At 33.4% G+C, this 26,325-nt stretch overlaps 2 protein-coding genes and 1 long non-coding RNA gene across 3 annotated transcripts; 1 reads left to right on the top strand and 2 right to left on the bottom strand.

Annotated features, from left to right (window-relative positions):
- Nucleotides 1-4,640: 4,640 nt before the first annotated feature.
- Nucleotides 4,641-6,284, bottom strand: LOC142520708 (uncharacterized). Its single transcript, XM_075623814.1, has 3 exons — nt 5,496-6,284; nt 5,001-5,414; nt 4,641-4,902 (listed from the first exon to the last, which is right to left on the bottom strand). Exons 1-3 carry the CDS (start codon nt 5,881-5,883, stop codon nt 4,697-4,699), a joined length of 1,008 nt encoding a protein of 335 aa, XP_075479929.1. The 5' UTR covers nt 5,884-6,284; the 3' UTR covers nt 4,641-4,696.
- A 3,228-nt stretch (nt 6,285-9,512) lies between these two features.
- LOC142520702 (uncharacterized) lies at nt 9,513-11,364 on the bottom strand. Its single transcript, XR_012813974.1, has 3 exons — nt 10,861-11,364; nt 10,699-10,722; nt 9,513-10,504 (listed from the first exon to the last, which is right to left on the bottom strand). It is a non-coding gene; the product is annotated as an uncharacterized LOC142520702 (long non-coding RNA).
- A 12,427-nt stretch (nt 11,365-23,791) lies between these two features.
- Nucleotides 23,792-25,278, top strand: LOC142556351 (transcription factor MYB16-like). The gene is made up of 3 exons (XM_075667808.1): nt 23,792-23,943; nt 24,209-24,338; nt 24,438-25,278. Exons 1-3 carry the CDS (start codon nt 23,838-23,840, stop codon nt 25,234-25,236), a joined length of 1,035 nt encoding a protein of 344 aa, XP_075523923.1. The 5' UTR covers nt 23,792-23,837; the 3' UTR covers nt 25,237-25,278.
- Nucleotides 25,279-26,325: the final 1,047 nt, after the last annotated feature.

Genomic DNA, 26,325 nt, shown 5'->3' with positions numbered 1-26,325 from the left:
TTTTTTTTTCAATTTTTCTGACTTAACGTACGATGTCACATTAATACTAGTAATGAAAATGATTAAAATTATCAAAACTCAAAAAATCAATGACTAAATCTGAAACTCAGAAAATCAATTACTACATTTGAAATTTAATAACATAAAATACTAAAATCACAAAGTGACAAAATTATACGACCAAAATTATAATTTTCTCTTAAATTAAATTAAAACAATTTAAAAAGGTTGTAGCTAGAATTGGGGACATTTTGAAAACAAGAAAAATACATATTTTTTTATTGGACCAACTTTTAAAAAAATATTATAGTAATGAGTTATGATTTGCATTTGCAATTTTAATCATCTTGTCAAATTTCATTTTTTTTTTGTCTTCTAATTCCTTTTATCAATTTCAGTTTTTTCATCGAGATGGGATACTAATGTTGATTGTTTATGTGACACTACACATATCAGCGAAAAAATAATATTTGGGAAAAATGACTAAAATTTCCACACAAAAAAGATGATGGCCTACAACTGAAATTTGTTAATATTGAAGACCAAAATTGCAAATACAAAGACCAAAAAACACACATTTCTCTTAGGTCGTGTTTGGATAAAAATATTGGATTTGGAGACAGGTATTTATATTTTAAGATGAATTTGAAAAGCAGATTTCAAATGAAATTTATCTTGAGTGGATTTTAAATATATCATATTCATCTTTGCGTTTAAATAAGTCAAGGGAACAGTGAATTTGAAATTCATCTAAGTAATCAAACAAATTTTAAATGCATATCATCAAATCCATCAATCAAACACAACCTTATAATGATATATTTGAATTTACTTTTTAAATGCAATATACATTAATTATTCGTTTAAATTAATGAAATTTGGACCAAATGGGATTTATTCATGTTACAGGTATCGGCACTCTGAACTAGGTCTGAAAATATATTTTTTAAATCGAAACTCATCCCGAATTTCGCCCCGAAAAATCGACTCACATTTTTCCGAACCCAAGTTGTCAGGATTTTTTTCATCCCGACAAATCGTAATAGTTCGGGTTTATGTTATCAAATTTCACGTTGTCCTCACTACCGACATGTTTAATTGATACATTTTTATGTTATTCTGTTTTAGAATGAATTTTTATGACATTGGAGCTAATTTAGATTAAAATGTGATGAAATCACATTTGAAGTTGTCAATATGAAGTTTCGAAGAATGACTAAAACAGAATAAGTATTTGAATAAGACGACCACGCCTTGTGACGGCATATAGAGCTCGAAAATTATGATGAAAAACCATATTTTAGGAGTCTTAATTGTGGTATTTTATTCATTGAAGACTTTTGGAGACAAATATTTAATATTGAGATAATAAAAGATTTGATAGAGTTTTGTTCCATAAAAGCTATAGTTTTTTTATTATTAGAGCACCCACATTGGGATGTTAATGCCCATTTAACGGCTCTTCTCCATTCTCTTTTTTTTTTTTTAAAAAATATTTATTTTTTAACAGATTTTTTTAACTTTTTAAACTAAATTCGAATTAAATTTTAAAAAATCCAAACTATAAATATTGTAAAATATTTTTATTTAATATGAAAAATATTTAAGATGGTTGAGTAGATTGTGGCCCCGTAAATAATGAATTTTAATTTAATGTTAAAAGGAATGTGGGTAAAAGAGATATGATAAGTATGTAGCAGTGGACCCAACGAATTTTGATGTGTTGATGTGTGGATGTTATAACAATCACCATTGCGGATGCCCTTAGACCTAATATCTTCATAGTATTATTAAGTTTTATTCTAGTTTTTGTGTTTTTATATTTAGATTTTTTTTTTTTCTTATCTCTTGAATGTGAAACACAAGGGGGCTACATGAAGTTTTTCATTCTTTTTCCAAACAACTCAAGACTAAGTTTTATTTATGATTCAAGAAATATTTTTATTATTTAAATTTTATTACTTCGGGGTTTTTGTGCTTTAATTTAATATTATTGTTTGTTCAAGTATTTGTTGATTTATGATTTATTTATATGAAAGTTGTATGTCGATTAATCAACAATTTAATTCAATATATAATTTTCTATTGTTATTCATAAATTCAGTGATCTGTAATTTGAGTGTCTCTTGTGATACGGTCTCACGAATCTTTATATGTGATACGGGTCAACCCTACCGATATTTACAATAAAAAATAATATTCTCAGTATAAAAGGTAATATTTTTTCATGGATGACCCAAATAAGAGAACCGTTTAACAAAATACAACATGTGAGACTGTCTTACACAATTTTTTGTCATGTAATTTTCGTGAATAATTGGTATGCGAGCAGCCATAGATTAGTAGTGTGTCATAGCATTTAGTTTAAATAAATCGACGAAACTAAATTTATCAATTGCAACTATCTCAATTGTCAGATTTGAGAATTAACTAATTTCACAAAACGAAAAGCTATCTTTAATTAAAAATAGTAAAATATGCACACGCGTTGTATATGTTATTATTATTTTTAATTTGATCAAATAATACTAAATAATTAACACGAAATTATTTTCAATTTAGAAGAGTTGTTCGATTTAAAAGAGAAGTTTTGTTTAAATTTTTTTCTATGTAAGATATGGAGTGACTTGAGAATATTTTTAGTAGGATAATTATGAAATTAAATATTTTAGTGTCCTCTAATGTAGATATTCTAAGGGTCTCACACTTAATAATATAGTATAGAACGATATTGTGCCCAATTAGTTAGTGATAAGTTTTGACTGGATGCTGAGTTTAATCAATTAAATTTGGAAAACACACGAATTTTATTGGTTATATCTAAAATTTTAAGGTTAATTGCTTGGAACTACATGAATAAATAACTGTTAGCCAATGACCACTGCTACAAGTGAATGGTAGAACTTTCTTAAATCAAATTTTAGTAATATATAATTTTCTCTTTCGTTAATCATTTATCGTAGTTATTTAATTCTTGTTTAGATTTATTATTTTTATAGCTTTCTAATTTTAGTTTTAATTTTTTTTTTCTTATCTAACATTATTTTACTCGAAAGACATCATTCCCGTTCTTTGTAGATTCGATCATATTCATTATTACACTCATTTTATTTAGAAAATAGAAATTTAAGTTTAGTGGCTCAACGACTGCACATCAATCAGGCATATAATATCTGCACAATGGGATTTTTGACCTGAATTATTAATATATTATATCAATAATAAATTTTTATTATATTTTTGGTTTAAAATATTTTTGATGCTTGTCTACCTCCACAAAGTTCTCATTTCGTTAAATCCTAACTGAGCAACATCTTTCAACCTGTTTGATTAAATTAGTCAATCAATAATAATTTTTTTTCTTGAATCTTTCCACTTAGTACTAAAATGACTGGCATATGGAAGTATTTTGAAGAAAAAAAGATCGATCTGTCAAAAACCAAAACAATCTAAAAATAAAAAAAATAGTAGATTTTAGAGGAATTTTCTACCCGTTTAAATAGAAAATAAAATATGCTATTAAGAAGGAATTTCACAATCTTACTCCAAATTCTTCAACTTCTTTACAAGATTTATTAGTTCCTTTTTGCTTGTCCAAAAACAGATATAATTTAGAGCCGTCATGGATTAAAAAGTAATATTATAGTCTTTTCCTTGGCCGAAGAGCTCTCGAACATTTGGGCATGAGATCGGAAGGAAAAAAATCTGCATTCTCACCGGAACGAAAATTCATGAGTAAGAGGATTATGGCTGGTCCTACCCGATCCCACCCCTGATTTCTAAACATACAACCAATAAAATTCGGGCTCAATTGTGAAAAGAGATATTTGCTCAGGCCTACTTTATTTTGGTTACCTTGCCCATTGGCCTAACACGTCAAAGTTTTTTTTTTTAATCCGTTTGCGTTCGAATTTGAGTTCGGACTCTTTCTGCATTCATTGATGGATCAGATATTCAATTCCATTTTGAAAAGTAAACAAATAATAACGTTGACGCTTTTTGATGCAATAATCATTGAATCGGTACTCTTAGACACATGGACTTGTAGGACGACATGATAAATTATTAGATGAAGGGTAACCATCAATATTTTTCAAGTTCAGTTATTTTAAAATGCGAGATGATGTACGAGCGTCGAATATTACTCATGTACAAAACGGTGTCATAGTGTAAACAATTATAAATTGAATAAGTCTAATGTGAGACGGTCTCACGAATATTTATCTGTGAGATGAATCAACCTTATCGATATTCACAATAAAAAGTAATACTCTTATCATAAAAAGTAATATTTTTTCATGGATAACTCAAATAAGAGATCCGTCTCACAAAATACGACCCGTGAAACCGTCTCACACGAGTTTTTTCCTTATAAATTATCGTAAATTGTTAATTAGTCAGCGTTCTGTGTTTGGAAAATGGAAATACAGAAATATTCTCTTTTTTTAAAAAAAATTTCAAATCTCTAAAAAAAATTTATAAATTTATGAAACTCTTATATAGTTTAATTTATTGAGAAAAGAAAAATGAAGGTTGGCCAAGGAAATGGCTACATTGGACATCTGTAAAACACACAAGTTACAAAATATTATTACTCGAGGTTCTGGGTATGATCCATTTTTTTTCGCATAAATAAAATACTGTTCTCAAAAACAAATTAAATATTTTTCGATTGAAAATGTTCAGCTGACCTGGATCACAAGGCTCCAACCCCAAGAAAATCTATAAATGGTACAGCAGCTGCATTTCTTTCATCATCTGCATTACTTGCTTCAATCAGACCTGACGTAATGGAGTGATTGAGATAATATTGTGGACAGCAATTCATGCTCATGTATCCATTTTCTTCCCAATATTTGCTGTTGTCGAAATCACTCCTCAGCTTGTCACTTGAACTGTTGCCTGCGGGATCAATAATTTACTTTTTACTAAAGAAAATAGGTGTACTGAATGTGTACTATAAAACTACAGCAGAAAGCCAGGAAAGACAGGATGCGGACCAGTAGAGGAATATGTTAGCGGTGTTGACGAATAATTACTGTTAGAAGCTGCTCCACCGCCATATGCGCACATCAGGCCACCGAAATGCGGCGGTCTTCGCTCTAATTGTGCGGAAGCAGAGCCAGCAAGAGGAAGATCGTGATCTTCTTCTATATCTGTCTTGTAAACCAGATTCCCCATTTTCCTCCTCCTAAATGCACTGGATTGTTCTCTATACTTTCTCGCCATTATCACATGCCAATGATTCTTCACCGCATTGTCTGTCCTTCCCGGGAACAGTCGCGCGATCACAGCCCATTTGTTGCCGTACAATCTGTGAGCAGCCATTAGTCTCTCTTCTTCGTCTTCTGTAAAAGCCCTCCTGTTGATTCTTGGATCCAACTGATTAAACCATCGCAACCGACAGCTTTTACCTACCGAAAAGAAGACTTTGTTAAATTAGAAATTACAAAGTTGGAGAGTAAAACAAATCCCAAAAGATTGTTCATTCTTACCTGATCTACCTTCTAATTTTTCTGCAATAAGGTTCCAATTCTGAGGGCCATAAAGGGCTACAAGTTCTTTGAGCTTTGTGTCTTCGGCGGGCTTCCAGTGCCCTCGGGCACAAAGTTTTGATTGCGCATTGCTATTATTTGAGTCTTTACCATTTCTGATCAGTACTGCATGCATGTTAGATTCTCCTTCTCCTTCTTCTTCATTCAAAGTTTCATTAAGATCAATACTAATCTCGTTATTTTCTCCAAACCCATCACTGGCACGTGCTTCTTCCGAACACGTAAAACCCCAATCTTGGCCGTTCTTTGGAAACTTTTCCTTCGAGGAAAACTCGAAGTCGGGGTTTACCGCTAGAGAGCTTAAATCTGCAATTCTCACTCCCGCCATTGAGGAACCTTAACAAGAAAGAAGCAAGGAAGCCAAGAAGGTGCAGAGCAAACAGTGAAGAATTTGTGGCTGTTTCGCAAACATATAACACTCTTTCTACGTGTTTAGCGTTACCCTATTTTATCGTTCTCTGTTTTTGGTCCTTATTTTTCCAAGTCATCTCTTATATTTATTTTCTGACAAATCGTCCCTGTATTTGTACTGTTGCAAGGTCATCCATGGATCTAAATGATCAGAGGATGAAATGGGACGAAATTAAAAGACGTTGAGAGGAAAAGGTGGTGTCCGCTGCGGCAGAAAATATTTTAACTGAAAGGAGTACAGTGACAGGATACAATGCTGGTGCCATTGGAAAAAAGGCTGTGTACAAATATTGTATTCGATGCCATGCATGGGACCAAATTCCATTCAGTGTATATATATATATATATATATCGAACATTGATTTGGTTGCCCATTGATCTACGTACTCTATTGATTGACGCAATTTAATTTCGAATATCCTAATTAAGATATACACATATATTACATTATTATTATGTATTGATGATGATGTGTTTTTGTTTTTACAAGAGTTTGATATATTTCGTTGACTATAGTATAGTGTATATATGCTATTACCTTAACAAGTTTAATAAAAAAACAAAAGCGCGCTGGCTTGTTTGTCATGGTTTTTGTACATATTTTAATTTCAAAAAAATAAGAATGAATGAATGTTATAAAAGTTATAAGCAACTCTTTAAATTTTCGTTGTTTCTGTTTTTTTTTAAAAAATAATAATAATCTGCGAGTTCATAATTTTTCCGATACATGTTGGGACACCTTTATATTAAAATTTGTCCAAATTCTCATTGAAAATTTGAAATAATTTTAATGAAAGGCGTCCTAAGAGACAGAAGAATTGTAGGTTGTCTCTATAACAATGACACGAAAGACATTGTTTCTTATCAAACATTTCCAATGAATTTAAATGCTTCGCTTTAACTTGTGATCCTCAAATCCCATCAATCTATCATTTCTCTTCTCATGTTCCCTTTCTAACCTCCCCATTATGCTTTTACCTTACTTACATTTAATTTGATTCATAAATAGTGGGTGTGTTTCACTTGAGCACGTACTATATATACACACCATACTCGTGTGGGGTTAAACCATGGTTCGGTAACTAAACTCCCATCCCATCTCTCTCTTTTTAAGAGTTTAAAGCATTATTTTATTCCAATCAAATAATTGTTTAATTTGAAGAAAAATTAGCATACACAGAAGATGACGCGATATATAAAAAGCTAATATATATGTTGATTATATGCTTAATGGATTTTGGTTTCAAATATGTATATATAGTTTTGATATTATGTTTATTCAACAATAGTACAATTTATGACGTCATATTAGAACTATATATATTAGGTTCAAATCGATTTCAGAAATCAAAATACTGCTAGCTTATTAGTTAGATCAAGTTTCGAACTGTTGGTTGAATAATCATTCAAGATCTTTAATACATAGTAGAAGGCAAGAATGACTGTGAATGACTTTTCGTTAATTTGAATTTATATTTGACAAAAAAAGAAAAAGAAAAAGAAAAAAGAAAAGAAGAATGTCAAGTACATAAAAACATAAATAATGTGATAGAAATTAAAATATAAAAGATATTAGAAGGTGCACGAGTATCAAGGTACATAGTGTATAGAAGACTAAGAGAGAGAAAAATTTGATGGGTCAGCAGTACCACTAGGACCAAGATCAAACCCAACTGCAGACGTTTTCATCATTATTATGTAGTAAATTTTCAGAGCTTTGGTCAAACTTGCATTGTTCTGGAACAATACCAATAGCATTTTTGCCTCTAAATTTAATTCTCGACAAATAAATTATTTGTAATAAATGGATTTGACACCATTTACCAAATTCCATGCCTCCTCATCTCTGCCCTTTGATTAATGCTTGCACCCAACCAAAATCACATAAATTTGCTTTCTGTTCTTCACATAATACATACATATATATGCCAAAATTTTAATTCAACATGTATATGTATATGTATATGTATATATTTCAAAGTTAGCTAGCTGTACTGCAAATAACATTTGATCCTATCGTTAGGATGAAGCTATACAAATATAATTTGATTTAATTAAAAAAATATATATGTATTAATTAATATCATTATCAATATGCACAAAATTATTAGTTGATTTTAGTGAAGTGACAGGCATTTTTTGCTAGCTGAGAACCAATTAAAAATGGAAACTGAGTCTGCACTGATTTGTGGAAGCTTTACTCCAACTGATCAACTTCACGTGTGACTTTAAAGCTGTTGACCAAATATTTGGTTTTTCAATTTCGTACACCACCACCTTAATTTCAACAGACGACTTTGCCGATCATCTGAAATTACAATCTTCTCTCTCTCTCTCTCTTATATATATATATATATATATAAGAAAAGAAAAGAAAAGAAAAGAAAAGAAAGGAAAGGAAAAAGCATTATTTTAGAGTACAAATGTTTGAAACATTAGTTTTCAAATAATACTGATTCCGAAAACATAAATACCAATTGGGCCATGCACCTTGTGGGATTATTCGATATAAATTTTGAGGAAGAGACCCACCATATAAAAGTAGGACATAAGACATGAGATTGTGTTCTTGGAATTATCAAGGACGCCTGAGCTTCGCTGTCTCGATCCTGTTCTCCTACGGATCCATCGATATGCAACCTCAACATCACATACAACGTACGTACTGCTAATAGTTCATATATGTTAGCTAGGTTAGAAAGGAACAAGATATATTACTTTCACTCAACGCTCGTACATTTTGTGGGTCTCTCCTATGTTAGCTAGGTGAAACAAACACACTCGATATAATATAGAAATTCTCTCGTTCTCGACTGCTACAAAAGATAAATAATAGATCTCTTGATTGACGGATTCAAATTGTTGATATCCATCGAGAGATTTCAATGTAAAACTGGAAGAAGAGAAGGAGAGATCGATAACGAATTTCTTCTTGATTGAACGAGCACAAATTATTCAATTGATACCATATGGAACCAATAACACGAGCTTGTTCACGTATTTATATGAAAAATACAGTGGCTAACAAATTTTAAAAAAAATATATTCATCGACTATATATACAGACCAAATAAATAAGCCCAAGATGTGCAGTAAATAGCCACTTATAAAGAGGGCCGAATCCTTAAAATTCGTCGGGGTACATTTACAGATCCACTGGGCCAAGATCCCATAAATTTATATCGCCGGTGTACAATAAAATAAGGATTGTCGTTCTCATGATAAAAATTAATTAAAACTATAATAAGAGTTGAAATTATTGAATGTTAAAAATAAAAGTTAAAAATATTAAAAATTAATGTGGGATGATGTATTTATTTTTAGATTATTACCAAAGAAATTCTATAAATATGTCTCTCGATTTGTAAAGAAAGCACACAATTGAGTAGACAAAATTTTTTAAAGTATGTAGTTTAATATATTTTGTGAGTTTGAGATTTTTACTTTTTACCGTCAAAATATACACCAACTAGAGTCAACAAACTAAAGCCGCACTGGCCAGGACTAAACAGAATTTAAAACTTATCAAATACTCACCAGATAATGAAAATCACAGAGTCGCCTCAGCACATAACAAGAACAACCAAATACTAATACAAATACACGAGGCATCTCCCCGGCAAATAAACTACAATACAAGAGTGAGATAACTCAAGACATACATATAGAATAACTGGGAGACTCCACCGAACAGAACCAAGCAATCCAACCTCAATCCCGAGCTCCACTGGCGGAACCTCGCCCTGATGCTGCAAAACGACTCGGGAGATCTACCATGGTGCCCAAAAGCAACCACAGCAGCCCCCCCAGTAAACAACTGAGGTTAGGATTCTGGTATGAAACAGTTCAACAATAACAACAATAACATAAATCATGCATAATCATATAATGAAATGTAATATGCAATGCATGAAAGGCTCAACGAATAATCGGGATAACAGGAGCCAACAAACGGTACGATAACAACTGGAATAATGCTCGAGCAACAACACAGGGGAGCTACATCGTCATGTAGCTAAACCGCCCTGCCAAGTATGCGAGGTATGCCAAGCTGTGCTGAAAAACACCCCTGACTTGGCCTCCATACAGCAGATAAGCTATAACAGGATGACACAACAGAACGAACTAGATGACACAATCCCAGCGCTCACCTCAAAAGGCCGCACTAACCACGAGATTGTTCAATCACATCTTCGGTCTCATGTGTATAGGCCTATCAGCCACACAATGATCCCGAGATAAACAACAGTGCCAGATAACAACGGATATCAACAATGGGCTAACAAAAACGATAGGGCTCAACATGAATGTCATAACTGTATGCCCAATGCTAAATGTCAATAATATGTCATAATAATAAACATAGATCATAACAAAGGCATTTAACAATTTATAACAGTCAACAATTCATAACACGATCAATGTAACACAGAATGTCAATTTAACATAATTTATGTTTTACCGTCGTATGTTACCGAGCTCTAACATATCTAAACCGACTCTAAAATCACAACAAGCTCAACTTTAATCTCCTCGACCTAAAAATGATAAAATAGGTCGAATAATTCACAATTCGCCAATAACACTAAATTAATCCAACTTATTGATTTCTAATTATCAAAACTTAATTTCCAAATCCAAACAATTCTGGAATTTCAACTAAATAACCGTAATTCTCCAAAATAATCAAACGATTAACTCGATACTAATTCACAAACTCTTCGATTTATACCTCAAAGCTCTCCAACGATCGAACCTACAATATAAACCCAATATATACGTCAATATAATGCATTAAAATCGACAAGGCGAAATTAAATCGAAGCGAGTAAAATTACACTTCGGGGCAGCCTACTTATGCACCGAAAAAATCTGGAATTGGATCCAAAATTACCAAGATCGAAGTATAAACTAGTCGCTAGCGGTCCAATGTTGCTACTCGCCGGAAAAGACGCCGGAAAACACTATTCACGACCAAAAACCGAACTGAAAACTAGGTGGAAAATGCAGGAACAGCAAGGCAAGATTTAAGCTTCAAATCCTTGCTCAATATACTCCAAAGAACCAAGAAAAACCAAGCAATAGCTCACCTAAAATCGAACAAGAAAAATCGAAAAGGAGCAGTCCCGAAACAGGGCTCGATTGGGGCTGAAACGAGCATCAAAAGTGGCGATTCATGGTTCAAAATGAAGCTACCGATGTAAGGAAGACAACCCCTCAAACCGTTCGTGATTTGGACGCCGGACGGAGGAGATATCGCAACTTTCCCACAGCTGCTACATGAGTTGCGAAAATGGGGTTGAGGGAAATGGGTTTTCTTCTTCTCTCTCTTCTTTTTCCTTCTTTTGAAAGTAAGTTGTGTGTGTATGTATATGTATATATATATTTTGTATTTGGTTACTAAAATAGTAACTCAAGCACATTTATCCCGGTCTGTATTTATTTTGCTCTCGTGTGTTATTTAAACTCTATATGTATTTTATATCGTTAAATTCTCTGATATTCTCAAATACATATTTTTAACACACTTCTTGAATTTATTTGGCATAAATAATTATTTTAATTTACAACTCAATAATTATTCTAATTATGCCAAAAATTACCGGATAATAAATTACAGGGCCTTACAGAAATTGCAAAGATAATTATATAAGCTAAAACAATTCGGTCGAATGTGGTATAATCGGCTAAGTGAACACTTAATGAAAAAAAGATATGTAAACAGTTCAATGTACCATTGCGTTTTTATTAAGAAAACAACATCCAGATGCGTAATTATTGTTGTATACGTTGATGATATAAACATCATTGGAACAAATAAGGAAATTAAGAAGTTGTATCGTACTTGAAGGAATAATTTGATATGAAAGACCTTGGAAAAACAAAGTATTGTATGGGTTTGCAAATTAAACAAAAAGAATGTGGTATATTTGTTCACCAGTCAAATAATACCGAAAAGGTCCTTAAACGTTTTAATATGGATAAATCAAATCATTTAACTACTCCAATGGTTGTTAGACCATTAAACATAGAAAAAGATCTATTATGTCTATCTGAAGATAATGAAGTTATTATTGGTCCAGAAGTATCATATCTAAGTGCTATTTGTACCCTTATGTATCTAGAAAATTGTACAAGACCTAATATATCTTTTGCTGTGAATTTATTGACAATATTTAACTTGTATCCAAAAAGAGACACTGAAACAAAATTAAACATATATTTCGTTGTCTACGAGGAACGACAGACTTGTGACTTTTGTATTTAAAAGATACCAATCAAAGCATAATTGGTTATGCTGATGCTGAGTATTTATCTGATCCACATAAGGCACGTTTCCAAACCGGATATGTATTTACTCGTGGAGATACTACAATTCCTTGACGTTCACAGAAACAGACATTCGTAACAAGTTTATCAAATCATGACGAGATTATTGCACTACATGAAGCAAGTCGTGAATGTGTGTGGCTAAAATCAATGATCAAACATATCCAAATCTTATGCGGATTATCATTCGACAAGAAGCATGTTACACTATATGAAGATAATGTTGCATGTGTTGTTCAAATGAAAGAAGGATACATAAAAAGCGACATAACTAATAATATTCCCTCTAAGTTTTTCGCATTCACCCAAGAGTTTCAGAAGAACAAAGATATTGATATTCGTCGCATTCAGTTAAATGAAAACTTATCAGATCTCTTAACAAAGGCACTTCTTACGACAATATTCAGAAAACATATATATAATATTGAGATGCGCAATCTACGAAATTTGTAAATAATCGTTCGTGTTAACATGAGGGGAAGTTTACGTGACTGCACTATTTTTCTCTTACTATAGTTTTTATCCCAATGAGTTTTTCCTAGTAAGGTTTTTAACGAGACAGGAAAAAAAAACACTTAATGAAGATATTCATTGTATCATGATTGTCATCACAAGGGTGAGTGTTGAAAATAAGAGTTGAAATTATTGAATGTTGAAAATAAGAGTTGTAAATATTGAAAATTAGTGTGTGATGATATATGTAATGATGTATTTATTTTTGGATTATTTCCAAGAAAATTCTATAAATAGGTCTCTCAATTTGTGAAAAAACATACAATTGAGTAGACAAAATATTATAAAGTGTGTAGTTTAATATATTTGTGAGTTTGAGATTTTTATTTTTTACCATAAATTTTTACTTTTAACATATAATAATTATTAATTATAACTGATCCTATCACGTACTCGTGTGATAACACTACAATATGTTGAAAATAAAAATTATTCCTCGAAAAAGGAAATTTGTATAACGGCGGAAAAACATTTGATATTATTAAAACTAAGAACTTTGAAATTGCATACTATTTTATACAATCAATAAATATGGAATAGCAATAATTTTTAAAATGAATCCAATATATCATTTTATTCTAAATTTGAGTTTGAATTATGCAAATTTTATAATTAAATATACTTGTCCTTAATATATAAAAAGTAAAAGAGGAGAGGTTCCAAAACTACCCTTCATGTATACAACTTTCAAAGTGGAAAAAGGAAAAAAAAAATTGCAATTTTGATATCTATATTTGCTTTTTTGTTATCTTGATAATCTACATTATCAAATTGCAACTTCAATTCTTCATATTTTTTTTAATTATTTTTTTGGTATTTTCTGGCATGATATTAAAATATCTTTGACATGATGTCGACTTGATACTTTTATATGTAGATTGTAGTGTGACATTTAATGAAAAATAATTAAAATTGTCAAAATTAAAAGATAAACAACAAATACAATATATATTATCAAAATTTAAAATAAAAAAGCAAAAGTACATGATAAAAATTACGATATTCCTCCAATGAAATTGCAGTTGTTTTGGAAGTAAACATGTTGAGGATATGATCTAAGTATGTTGCTCCGATTGGATCTTTAGAAATATGATACGATGTGATATTCCAAAGTAACAAATGAAAAAATAAAAATGGCGTGCTTGTATTTCAGCCTTCTGTCGCTATACTCTCCACATATAGTTAAAGCAATCACATTTTCCATAAATGTTGTGCAATCTTTGTTACTATTATTATTATTATTAATTTTGTTATTAATCAATTAATTAATTATCAATGCCCTTAATTTCTCGTAGCTGTCCTGTGTAGGTACACCTATTAAAGGAGTATTAATTGGACTTGTTCTTTGCTATCATTATCTACAAGTTATTTGACTTGTTTTGTGATTTTTTTATTTATAACAACCGAAAATTGTATAAGTATGAAATTTGAAAAATAATTCTTTCTTGTAAAATTTTGGGAATATTGAATTTTTCTAGTTAAGTAACTCAGATAATGAAGAAAAAAAATGTCTAATGTCAAGTTATTTTTAAACCAAAAAAGCATATATCAACAATTAACGAGCAAACATCAATTACAGTCTATGAGTAAAAAAAATATCGGTTTCTACCAAAATGATAGATCAAAAATGAATTAATTTGAAAATTCGGTTCGGTGTTGAGGTGCAATAATTGTCCTTACTAGGTAGAGCGATCGAATTATGACGTTTGAGTTGCTATGTGATTTAAAATATTTGAGTTGCATCATTACCACCAACTATAGCTTTTGGTAAAACAGCAAACGTTTGATCCAACATTCGGTTTAAATTTTTTAAAATATAGGTTAGTTCGGTTCGATTTCAGTTTTTAATATAAAATTTTGGTTAACCTAACAAACTAAACTTCAATAAATAAAATTAATATTATTAAATTTTCTAATAAATTTTATAAGGATATAAATATTATAATTTCTAATAAAATTTATTAAACAATAGTACTAAACTTAAAAATTACACATCCAACAGTAAGTTGAATGTCACTTAATCGATGCTTATTATAAGTGTACGTACATGATAAGTAAACTATATACATGTATATAAAAGTAAATATTCAAATATCGGTTTTGGCTCGCTTCCGTGCATCAGTTAAATTGGCATATCTTAATGGATAATCGAGCAATTTGATTTATATGTATATTGATATTTACTAAATTAAAGGATGAGTTTGAGGTTGATTTTTCATTGCTATGATTAAATTGTTTTATTTAATATTTTGTCTTATAAGACGAAAGATATATATATACCTGCAGTTGCAAATTGCAATGACGTTCGAAATCTTTTTACAAACATGCTCAGCTGTAGTAGGTCTTCAATCTGACACAAATATTTTAAATGTTAACGATTCTAGCTAGTCATCACTTTGTAATCATTAGTCTTTCATAAACTTAGTATTATAATTCTTCGTCAAATTTGGGGGAGTGCATGCATTATCCATTAAAAAACGAAGTAATTTTCCTCGCTCTCTAAATAAATAGGAAAACCAGGTTTAGAGATAAAACAATGAAACATTGAATGTACAATTACCCAAGCTGGGAGATGCTTATGATTAATATCGATATTTTAGCATCCCATCCGACATGCAATAACTTGTCACACCCACATATCTACATGCTAGTTAATGTCTATATATCATGACCAATGCACACGGTGATGATGCAATCATCCATACCCCCACCAACCTCACATCATGTGTGTCCGGCCCTCTCACACCTTTATTGCAAGAGGTTTTACAAAATCTATGTGTATAATCTAATTACAATATTTTCGATGAAAATGATTAAATAACCAAAGATACGAGACTAAGACCGAAATTTAATTAAAAAGACGACCAAAGTAAGATTTTTATTTCGTGGGGTCGATTTGGGTTTAAAAATTCTTCTTTTTGATGGCAAAGGTATTTGTGAGCCCGAGGCTTTCCCCTTCTTGATCGTTAATAGTGGATTAGGTTTTACAAAAAGTTGGAGACATGTGATGATTTATTTATAATTTGCTTGAATAGTTTTAAGTTTTGTGAACAAATTCTTCCTAAACTTGTACAGAAATTTTTCAATAGTATTATTTCTGCCTCGTACGTAAAGAAATCATCACGGTTTCAACATATATATATATATATGTTGTCCTTACAAATGACGCTGTGGAAGAATGTATAATATATAGAATCCAACACTATGCATGACGCTTGTTTAATGTTCTTCAATGCAATATTGAATGTGTTTCTTGTCATGCTAACGTAATCTTGATATATACATTCCATTATTATACGTCAGAGCATCTTTAATACTCCAGTAGGTGTACATGCTCATGTGCTTCTGCTCTTTCTGCTCTTTCGTTTTTTTTTTTTTACCACGTTTGAGTGATTCATTTAGATTCAGACTGGTCTCGAAATAACGGTTCCGTAATTAATTAATTTATAGTAAATGTTAATTAATAAGGCCGCTTCAGTACATGCATCAGTTTCAATTTGTTTTTAATTATATTAGCATATTTCACTGGAAAGATTGAATGAATACTTTTGTCGATGATGTGGTCACGATGGGGAAAAAAAAATACATATGAATGTGTTGTGCCAAAAAATTAATTTTTTTTAGAGAAGCCCAAAAGAGAAGCCCAAGAGATAAAGTCTATCGGAGTTGCAGTTGGCCCAGTGAAAGAAAGTTGCGGCCGGTTACATCCATTACCCAATATGGAAGACGTGGAGTAATCGTGGAATGCGGTTGAAACTTCCCGTGGAGTGTGACAAAGGCAGAAGGAGTAATCAGAAAAAAAAACCTCGACAAATCAACACAAAAAATCTACAGCAAATCTCTGCAGAATCCTCTCAATTCTATGCATGTTTATTTCAATTTCTAGCAGTCAAGTATTTGAATTTTTTACATATTCCTTCAACTTTATTGTAGAATGTTGATCAAAATTCATAACAGCATATTTAAGTTTGATGTTTTCAATTGATTCTCTCTATAATTTCTATATTTTTCTCAGTTTACACCTTTAGCTTCGAAGCCATTTCGAAGGAATTATAACTAACGATCGAATCGAGACTCGCAACGCTTGATAAACGAAGTCAGATCATTTCACATTTGGCACGAACACGTGCCTGGCACGCCCGCAAATTTTCGTGATAAACAAGTTGGCACGCCCAGTGGGACCCAATGCCTCCAAAGCGTACTGAGAAGAGTGAAGGAATTCCTCCATCACTGGGGAAAGGTCATCGTTCACAAGAAGAGTTTCAGGAAACTGATGCAGAAGGAAGAACGGTTGAAAGGCTTGTACACCAGTTCAAGGAAGAGACTATGAAAGAAGGAATTGCTGTTTCTGGTGGTGATGGGTCTCCACTGAACTTTATGTTGGCCATGGAGAAAAATATCCGCAGTGATATCAGAGAAATGACCCAAACTTTCTCTACTGTTATGATGGAATTTGTGGCAGAAATGAAGGAATGGAGGAAGTCTGCAAAAGGAGAGGCTGTTACACCAGAAAATGTTGAACTTCAAGAAACTGACGTTAATTTGCTAAAAGATCAAGGCCAAGGATCAGGGGTTTCCCAAGCAGGTGAAAGTCGCCGCTTGGGGGAGGCACTGATTCCTAAATCTGCCAAGGAAGGAAGATATACTCCTCCGCACAAAAGGGACGAGGAGTTGGGGTTGAAATTCCAGAATTGCAATAACAGTAAACAAATGGCTGCTAATATGTTCTCTGTGACATCTCCTAACTCACATCCAGGGATGTATGGTGATGGGAGAATGCGTGGATTTTCAGCGCCAGGTTCAGGGAATAACACTCGGGGGGCAAATTATTCCCCGCACCCATTGCGAAAAACTCCAGCGTTGGATGTTGAGATGGTACGTGATGTGATTCAAGAGTTGTATGGCCCAGGAGTGAGGCCAATCAACCGACCAGAATTCCATAAACCGTATCCTGATATTGTGGATCATGAAAACCCTTACCCAAGAGGATACCGCATTCCAGACTTCACGTTATACTCCGGGGAAGACGGTCAATCCAGCGTGGAACATGTGGCCAGGTTTACAATTCAGTGTGGGGAATTGGCAAATTTGGAGAACTTTTCTAATTACAAGTTACGTTTGTTCCCCAATTCCCTGACCAGTACTGCTTTCACATGGTATGCAACACTACCTCGAAACTCTATTATGACTTGGCACGATATGGAACGTCAATTCCATACACAATTCTTCCGGACAGTACCTGAGATTAGTATAGCGGAATTGTCAAGGGTGGTCCAAAAACCGGGGAAATCTGCCAATGATTTCATTTGTAAGTTCAAGAAGGTGAGAAGCAGATGCCGAGTTTTCCTCCCTGAATCAGAATACGTGAAGATGGCACAGCGAGAACTCGATTTTGAACTTAGAAAGAGGTTCCAAGGGATGGAATTCCGTGATTTTTATGAACTTGCTGCCAAAGTGTCAGAGTATGAGGAATTGTCACGAGAGGAGAGTCATAAAAGAAAGTCTACAGTGGGCTCTTATTTCCAGGAGGTGGAGGAAATTGCGTTGGCAGAAGTAGCAAATTCCGGATCACGCACTGTCCCTTTGTTGAAGCGCAAGAGTGAAGAACTTTCCAAGAAAAACATGCCTCCAGTGCAAACTCCCTATACTTTCGATGCATCAAGGACGGAGGAAATCTTCGATCATTTAGTGAAGGAAAAATTTATAACATTCCCCCCAAATCACAAGCTACCCACCAGAGAGGAGTTGAAAGGAAGAGATTACTGTAAGTATTACAATTCCTTCAACCATAATACTAATGCTTGTTGGGCCTTCAAGAATGTCTTGCAGGAAAGAATCAACAAGGGAATTCTGAAATTTCCTGAGAAAAAGGAAGCAATGATAGTAGACGAAGATCCGTTTCCCCCGGTAGCTAATGTGAACATGAGTGGTACTGACTTGCGCTTTTTGATCAATGAGAGGAGAAGAAGTGGAAACAGAGACATGTCCTTTAGACCAGGAACTACTATAAAGAAGTGTTGGGTGCCTCGGAAAATGATGTTTGAGGCTAAAGAGAATAAAACAAAAACGTTCCGTGGAACATACTGCTATTACAGTGGGAATGCTATGTATTATAGTGGGAGGAATACGGGATATGGTTGGGAATCTATGGCCAAAAGGCCAGAGAACCAGTACTTCATCAGAAGCTCACGTTCTTGGTCGGTGAATGGCGAGAGAAGAAATGACCCACAGTCGGTCCAGAAGATAATCCAGAGGCCAGCACCTCTAAGCGCTGATAGAAAATATGAAAGGAAACCTCGTTTTGTTATTCCTCCCAGAGCAATCCCCAATGGTGTATGGAAACGGGTGGAGCATCCAAAGTTCCCAAAACCGCTTTCTTGGACCCAAAAACGACGTTTGTTGAGAGAAAAAGCTGTTGAGCGCAGATCTAAGGTGGAGGAATCATTCAAAGAAAAGAAAATATTTGAGGAGGAGTATGGAGGTAGCAAGGAGAAAGAGTTACAAATGAAGGATTTAATCTTAGCTCCGGCTCAGATGAAAGATCGACAGCCGGAGACGGATGTTTTATAAAGATGGAATAGATGAGAAGTATTGTACAAAGTAGGCTGGATAGCCACTTTGGCTAATGTTGAGATATTGACTCGTAGAAAGTTTCTGTAATATGCGAGGAATAGGCTTTTAAGCCATTCCCCGCTGAACTTGTTTGCAAATAGTGATGGACCATCTGTGAATAATAAAAAGAAAATTTGCTCGTGGAATCCTTTACAGCTGATGTGTTTTTAAGAGAATAATGTGTTGTCTTGATAGCCGAATTGATGACGTGTAGAGTACGTTTATTACATATTTCGATACTTTGATGGTGTTTGGAAAGTATGGGTGATAATGGGCAATGGTGATAACATGTTGTGATAATATTGAAGAAAACATGCTATTTAGCCGTTGTTCTTAATTTATTTTACAGAAATCCGGGCAGAGTTTTCCCTGTAAACGTGACATCCCAGAAATACAAATACATGAAAACAAATCCCAAGCAGCTTGTATAAGGTAAACAACATGTTTCCAACAACAAAGTTTGGCTTTCAAGCCACTTTACCAACTCTACACATCATAAAAGACACTTGCCAAACAATGGCAAACAAGTGCAAAAAAGATATTCATCAAAGCTTGGCAATTTTCTTTTGGATTGGCCAGCGACACTACCATGAGGATTTTTCATCTCCATTGATCTTTAAGGTACTTCCTTGCTCAAATATTCGATTCCTCCAACCATGTTTCCTGAAAAATAAATGAGAACCACATGAGATATAATGGAGTGTTGATCAACAAAACTATGCTTTGTGTGCGCTATATCTTGTCATTGATATGACACTTGTCATTTCTTTGTGAGATTGAATGAATCTTGCCATTTTTGAGTTTATGGCTTGCCAAAAATCCAAAAAATGAGATCTCATCCTCTGTGAATTTGGTGGAGCATCACAATTCCTTGTGCTGGTGCATTTCTTGTAAGTACATGGAAGATTATATAAATTGCACAGGCTATAGACCAAGCTGTGAATATGCACAACAAGGAAGTTGCTCTATTGAGGTGCAAGCAGTGAGCTCGAGTGACATAATTAATGATGGTCCGGAGAAATTGTTGGAAGCTTCTGAAATAGTGGAAAAGTCCCAAGGGGAAGAATGTGCAAATTACGGAATGCCGATTTCAGGAAACATGTTGGAAAATATTGGAGACGTTGACGGTGGTGATCTCTGAGATATTTTTAAAAGGCAAGATGTCTCAAAATTGGAGGAATATGTGAGGAAGCACTACAAGGAGTTCAGACACATCTATGGGAATCCCTTGCCACATGTGTTGCAAGGTGTTGCTCATCAAAAAACTCATTCAAACATAGACACAAACACCTTGAGTTCAGTATGAAATGTGACAAATTCTACAATGTTTTTGTGATGGAAGATTGAGAAAAATGCTTAAATATACCTACCTTGAGAAGGCGTGACTTGATGTAAAAGAGATTGATGATGGAAATTTTCAGAAACTTGATGACATTACAAAGGCGATGTAATCGGTGGTGATATGGGACATGAGATCTCCGTGAGTGGTTGAGTAGTTATCTAAAAGTGAAGGAGAATAGGTTGTGGAAGCAGCGAAGAATTGGAGGGTTTTGGGGGAAGAAGAACAAGGAAGAAGTTTGGGAAGCATGGTGTTGTGAATACAATGTTTTCTTTCTTTTTCTCCTCTTCCTGCTCCTCCTCATATGTATCGTATTATGTAAATGGGCCAACTTGTAAATAGGCTAAATATATTTGAATTATTAAAAATAGCCAAATTGGGCCAAATTGGCCATTGGCCCAAATTGGCTAGGGGGGCAATTGTTGTGCCAAAAAATTAATTTTTTTTAGAGAAGCCCAAAAGAGAAGCCCAAGAGATAAAGTCTATCGGAGTTGCAGTTGGCCCAGTGAAAGAAAGTTGCGGCCGGTTACATGCATTACCCAATATGGAAGACGTGGAGTAATCGTGGAATGCGGTTGAAACTTCCCGTGGAGTGTGACAAAGGCAGAAGGAGTAATCAGAAAAAAACCTCGACAAATCAACACAAAAAATCTACAGCAAATCTCTGCAGAATCCTCTCAATTCTATGCATGTTTATTTCAATTTCTAGCAGTCAAGTATTTGAATTTTTTACATATTCCTTCAACTTTATTGTAGAATGTTGATCAAAATTCATAACAACATATTTAAGTTTGATGTTGTCAATTGATTCTCTCTATAATTTCTGTATTTTTCTCAGTTTACACCTTTAGCTTCGAAGCCATTTCGAAGGAATTATAACTAACGATCGAATCGAGACTCGCAACGCTTGATAAACGAAGTTAGATCATTTCACATTTGGCACGAACACGTGCCTGGCACGCCCGCAAATTTTCGTGATAAACAGAATGAATAATGAAATTTGAATGAATTATGTAATAAGTTGAATTTAATTTTGGTCGTTGAACTTGAATTTACAAATATGATAGTATAGTAGCTAGAGTTATTTAAAAAAAAAAAAAAAAACAGAAAAGAAGAAGTGCCCCAGCAGTACTAAAATATTGAGGCCCACTGGATACCTTTTATTAGTAATAAATAATATATAGTGAAAATTGTATTTACTTGACAATTTCATCACCAGTTGTGTGTGTCTTTATGACTTGGGAGAGACGTAATTAAACAAGAGTTTGAGCTATATATCATTAGTGCTTTTCTTTTTCTCGAAAACGATTTTGATTAAAATAACTAGCTAAATATTTAATAAGATACAATTAGTTTAAACTAGCTAGGCTAAAAATTTAATTAATTAACAACTGATCAAATGTTGGTTTAAACAAACAACAACTTCTGATGATCGTTACCAGATTCCATCGAGTACGATGGATGGATAAATCTAATCTATCTAAATTCTCAATGAATTTCTTCCAATACTCTTCGTGTTTTAATGTACGTATAAAGTGTGTGTGGCCCAGACAAAAAGGACGGCGGCCACAATTATTAATTAAAAATTAATGTACTCGTCGCGATGTGGGACATCATGAGTGACGTTATAAGTCCACGCAATAATGCGGCGTTAATTCTCTCTTGCAATCCCTGCTCGCTCGAACAAATTTGATTCTGCTACAATTATTTTCTTCATTTTTTTATTTTGCTTGTAATTATTTTCTATAACATACAAAAAAACTCAGTATTCGAATATTTTTCACTTACATGAATGTATTACAACTGACCATTAACCAAGTAAATTAATAATCCATTTTTAATATTTATGAAATAATTAAATCTTTTCACCTGACAAATGATGTTTTATGCACCATATTTGAACTTCCAAAAAAAAAAAAAAACTACTTTATAAAAATATTATTTCATACATAAATAAGTTGAGTCGATCAATTTGGGCTACGCCAATTGACCTTCCTGGTTTTTTTTTTTTTTTTTTTTAATAAAAAACTAAATTTGTAGGTACAATTTTTCTGGGTCTATATATCTAGCTTGATTAGCAAGGGTAATAACATATTTTCTTTTTCAAATACAAATTTTAAGTAATAATATATTCTACCTTGAATGCACAAACCTATATCAATTTTATCTGCAAGTAAATAGTTTTATATAAGAGAGGGATATTAGATTGCACGAGTACTATTAGCTCTATTTATAGTAATGCTGGGGTAGATTGGATCACAATTAAAAAAGTCCTTGTATATATATATATAGGGGTGAGCAAGATTTTGGTTAAACCGAATTAACCGATCAAACCGAGCTAATTCGAAAATTCGGTTCGATTATTTTGAAAATTCGGTTATATCGGTTAATTCGGTTCGGTTACGATTTTCAAAATTTTGAAATCGGTTAACCGAATTAACCGATATAATAAATACTATTATTTAATAAATTTTTATTATTTATCAATTTTATATAATTAATATAATTATAAAATCAACTTTAACTCTAATCTAATTCTAAACGCTTTGACTTTCTCGTTCTATTCTCCACTCTTGACTTCATCCGCCGCCCATCCATCTCTCGTCACCAATCGAGACGATGCACGCCCATGTTATATTATTTTATAAAAAAAACATGTATTAATTGTATTCAAACAAAATTTATACATTTGTAATGTGTATGATTTTATATTTTTGTGCATTTATGTAGAATGTAGTGTTCAATAAAAATTTTATATATAATTAAAGTTAAATCACAATTTTTTTTAAAGTTAATCGGTTAATTCGGTTACCGACCGAATTAACCGATTTTAATTCGGTTGGATTTTCATCGGTTATGAAAATTAATTCGGTCGGTTCGGTTATGGATAAATATTTCGGTTCGATTCGATTATGGCTAATTCGGTTTGGTCAGTAACGGTTTGGTCGGTAACCGAACCGACCGAATGCTCACCACTTGTATATTATATATACGCTTCACCCGCAATTCAAAATCCAAACCATACCACAAATATAATCTCAAACACTCGTATACGTTTTTCATCTCAAAGACGGAAGATGAAGTTGAAGAAAGGGCCATGGACTCGGGAGGAAGACCAGAAGCTGCTGGCTTACATTGCACAGCATGGCCATGGCAGCTGGCGTATCCTTCCCGCTAAAGCTGGTAATCCATATACCATGCCAGTTTCCATGCATGAACATACACACTTTAGCTAGGTTTAGACAGCGCACTCGAATCGAATCCCATCACTATTATCATAATTTTATGAAATATAAGTGAATAAAACCTTAAGAGCTGCGTACTAATTTTCTCTTGCACGCCTGGATTTGAACATCTTGATCCCTTTTCTTTGAGGTCCGCAAAACATAATTTAGATGTCATCGATCTGCTCAAACTAAATTCTTTTACCTGTTGGTGTAAAACGCAGGGCTTCAGAGATGTGGAAAAAGCTGCAGATTAAGATGGACAAACTATCTAAGACCAGATATTAAGAGGGGAAAATTGAGCTCCCAAGAAGAAAAGACTATTATTCGACTCCATGCTCTCTTAGGAAATAGGTACTAACAATTATAAGTCTTGAAATTCTATTCATATACAAAATAATATATATTCGGGGGGTGTACATGTATATGTTGGCTTAATCAGCTTGGTTTTAGGTGGTCAGCCATTGCAACTCATTTACCGAAAAGAACCGATAACGAGATCAAGAATTATTGGAACACTCGACTCAAAAAACGGTTGAGCCGGATGGGGATCGACCCGATGACCCACAAGCCCAAGAACAATCCAAGCGGCTGTACTCAACCGAGGGATGCTGCCAATCTGAGCCACATGGCTCAGTGGGAGACGGCTAGGCTTGAAGCAGAAGCCAGGCTTGTACGCGAGGCAAAATTCATGACTAACATTAAGCTCCTCCGCAAAACCACCGTGCTTCTTCCAGTTGCTCCTCCGCCTACGGCGCAAGCTGTTGATGCTCCCTACCATGACATCATTAAAATCTGGCAATCAGCCGAATCATGGGCTGCAACTAAACAACATAAACACATCACCACGCCCCCGGCTTCCAGCATCTTTTTCGGCTCAGCGGCTGGAACCCTGGAGTCGCCGACGTCCACCCTGAACTTTCCTGGCGACGATTTCACCCCTAAAGTTGGGTTCGATAACAGTCCTTTAGTGGAAGCCTTGATGTCCAATGCAAACGCAGCTGCATGGGAACGAAACTACTACCCACAGCCAAAGTGCGAGCCAGAGAATTCAGCTCAACCCCATCATGAATATAATAGTATTGGGAACCCTTTGGATTATGATTTTAATATCGACCTTGTTTCTAATGAATATAACTCAGATGGGTGGAGCGTCATGGACAGTGGATTCGAAAATCTTGAGGGCAATAACAATTATTGGGATTATTTATTAAATTTGGCGACCTCTCCCGTGGGATCTCCGATGTTCTAGGATTCCTTGGAAAATAGTTTTGATCGATCTGCTGAAGTATTCTTACTCATTTATGTATCAAAAATGACAGTAAAGTGTTTTTTGAATTCGCATCGAATTTAATGTTACCAAGATAACTTCCGAACGAAGGCGTTTAATTTGATTTGTTTTATTCCCACCATCCGAAATATTTGTAAAAACTTAAAAAGCATTTTTTTCAATGATTTAATCGGTATATATTGACCGGATTCCGGCGGTAAAATTTAACTAAAATGTTTGTTTTGCCCTGTTATCAGTAAAAAAAAAAATAACATTTGGTTTCTATTTTAGAACTAGAAAATAATTTGGCTGAAAGTTTAAATTTTTACACTAGCTTTTATTATATTAGATATATTAAATAGATTATCACCTTTCAAAATAAAGATAATCATCCATGTAATTTAAAATAATTTGATAATCTAGAAAATAAATTATATATTTTTTATTTAGGTAAAATTTTGATTTACATATACATGCTTTTCTCATTATATGTAATTTTGAAAAGATTGTAGTTTTTTTTTAGTATTGACAATAAGAAAATTTAATATTTTAGTTACGTAAAAAGTTCCCTGCATGGTTTATTAATGTAGTAAAAATATTACGCTTGAATTGAAAATTATTGTAAATATCAAAAGACTAGGCCTCTTGTGAGACGAGTAATCAACTCTGCCGATATTCACAATAAAAAAGTAATACTCCTATCATAAAAAGTAATATTTTTTCATAGATAATCCAAATAAGCTATCCGTATCACAGAATACGATGCCCTGCATAGTCTCACGTAAATTTTGTTCCCATTTCTATCCAGATGTTGGATGACTACTGGTACCTATGACGACGCATATCCATACAGGAAGCATAGGTAGACGTCATGCAAACGTAATCGTGAAAATTACATTTAATTGTTGGATGTCAGAGCCCCACTAATTTACTAGGAAAGAGAATATAATATATTTAGATTCCGAGCTACATACGAATGTATGAAGTGAGGAGGTACGTAGGAGGCAATCCGTTTCATAATTAAACGAATTCAATTATTTCCGCATGTATTTATTCATGAGAACTACACTA

Source organism: Primulina tabacum, chromosome 1 (assembly GCF_025594145.1).
Source record: "Primulina tabacum isolate GXHZ01 chromosome 1, ASM2559414v2, whole genome shotgun sequence".
NCBI lineage: Eukaryota > Viridiplantae > Streptophyta > Magnoliopsida > Lamiales > Gesneriaceae > Primulina > Primulina tabacum.
This window is presented reverse-complemented; position numbering and strand designations above follow the sequence as displayed.

Coding starts and splice junctions, on each gene's coding strand:
- LOC142520708 (XM_075623814.1), bottom strand. CDS start 5,883: ATGGCGGGAGTGAGAATTGCAGATTTAAGCTCTCTAGCGGTAAACCCC. Junction 5,415..5,495: donor AAAATTAGAAGGTAGATCAG/GTAAGAATGAAC, acceptor TCTTTTCGGTAG/GTAAAAGCTGTCGGTTGCGA. Junction 4,903..5,000: donor GCTAACATATTCCTCTACTG/GTCCGCATCCTG, acceptor TTGATCCCGCAG/GCAACAGTTCAAGTGACAAG.
- LOC142556351 (XM_075667808.1), top strand. CDS start 23,838: ATGAAGTTGAAGAAAGGGCCATGGACTCGGGAGGAAGACCAGAAGCTG. Junction 23,944..24,208: donor TATCCTTCCCGCTAAAGCTG/GTAATCCATATA, acceptor TGTAAAACGCAG/GGCTTCAGAGATGTGGAAAA. Junction 24,339..24,437: donor CATGCTCTCTTAGGAAATAG/GTACTAACAATT, acceptor GCTTGGTTTTAG/GTGGTCAGCCATTGCAACTC.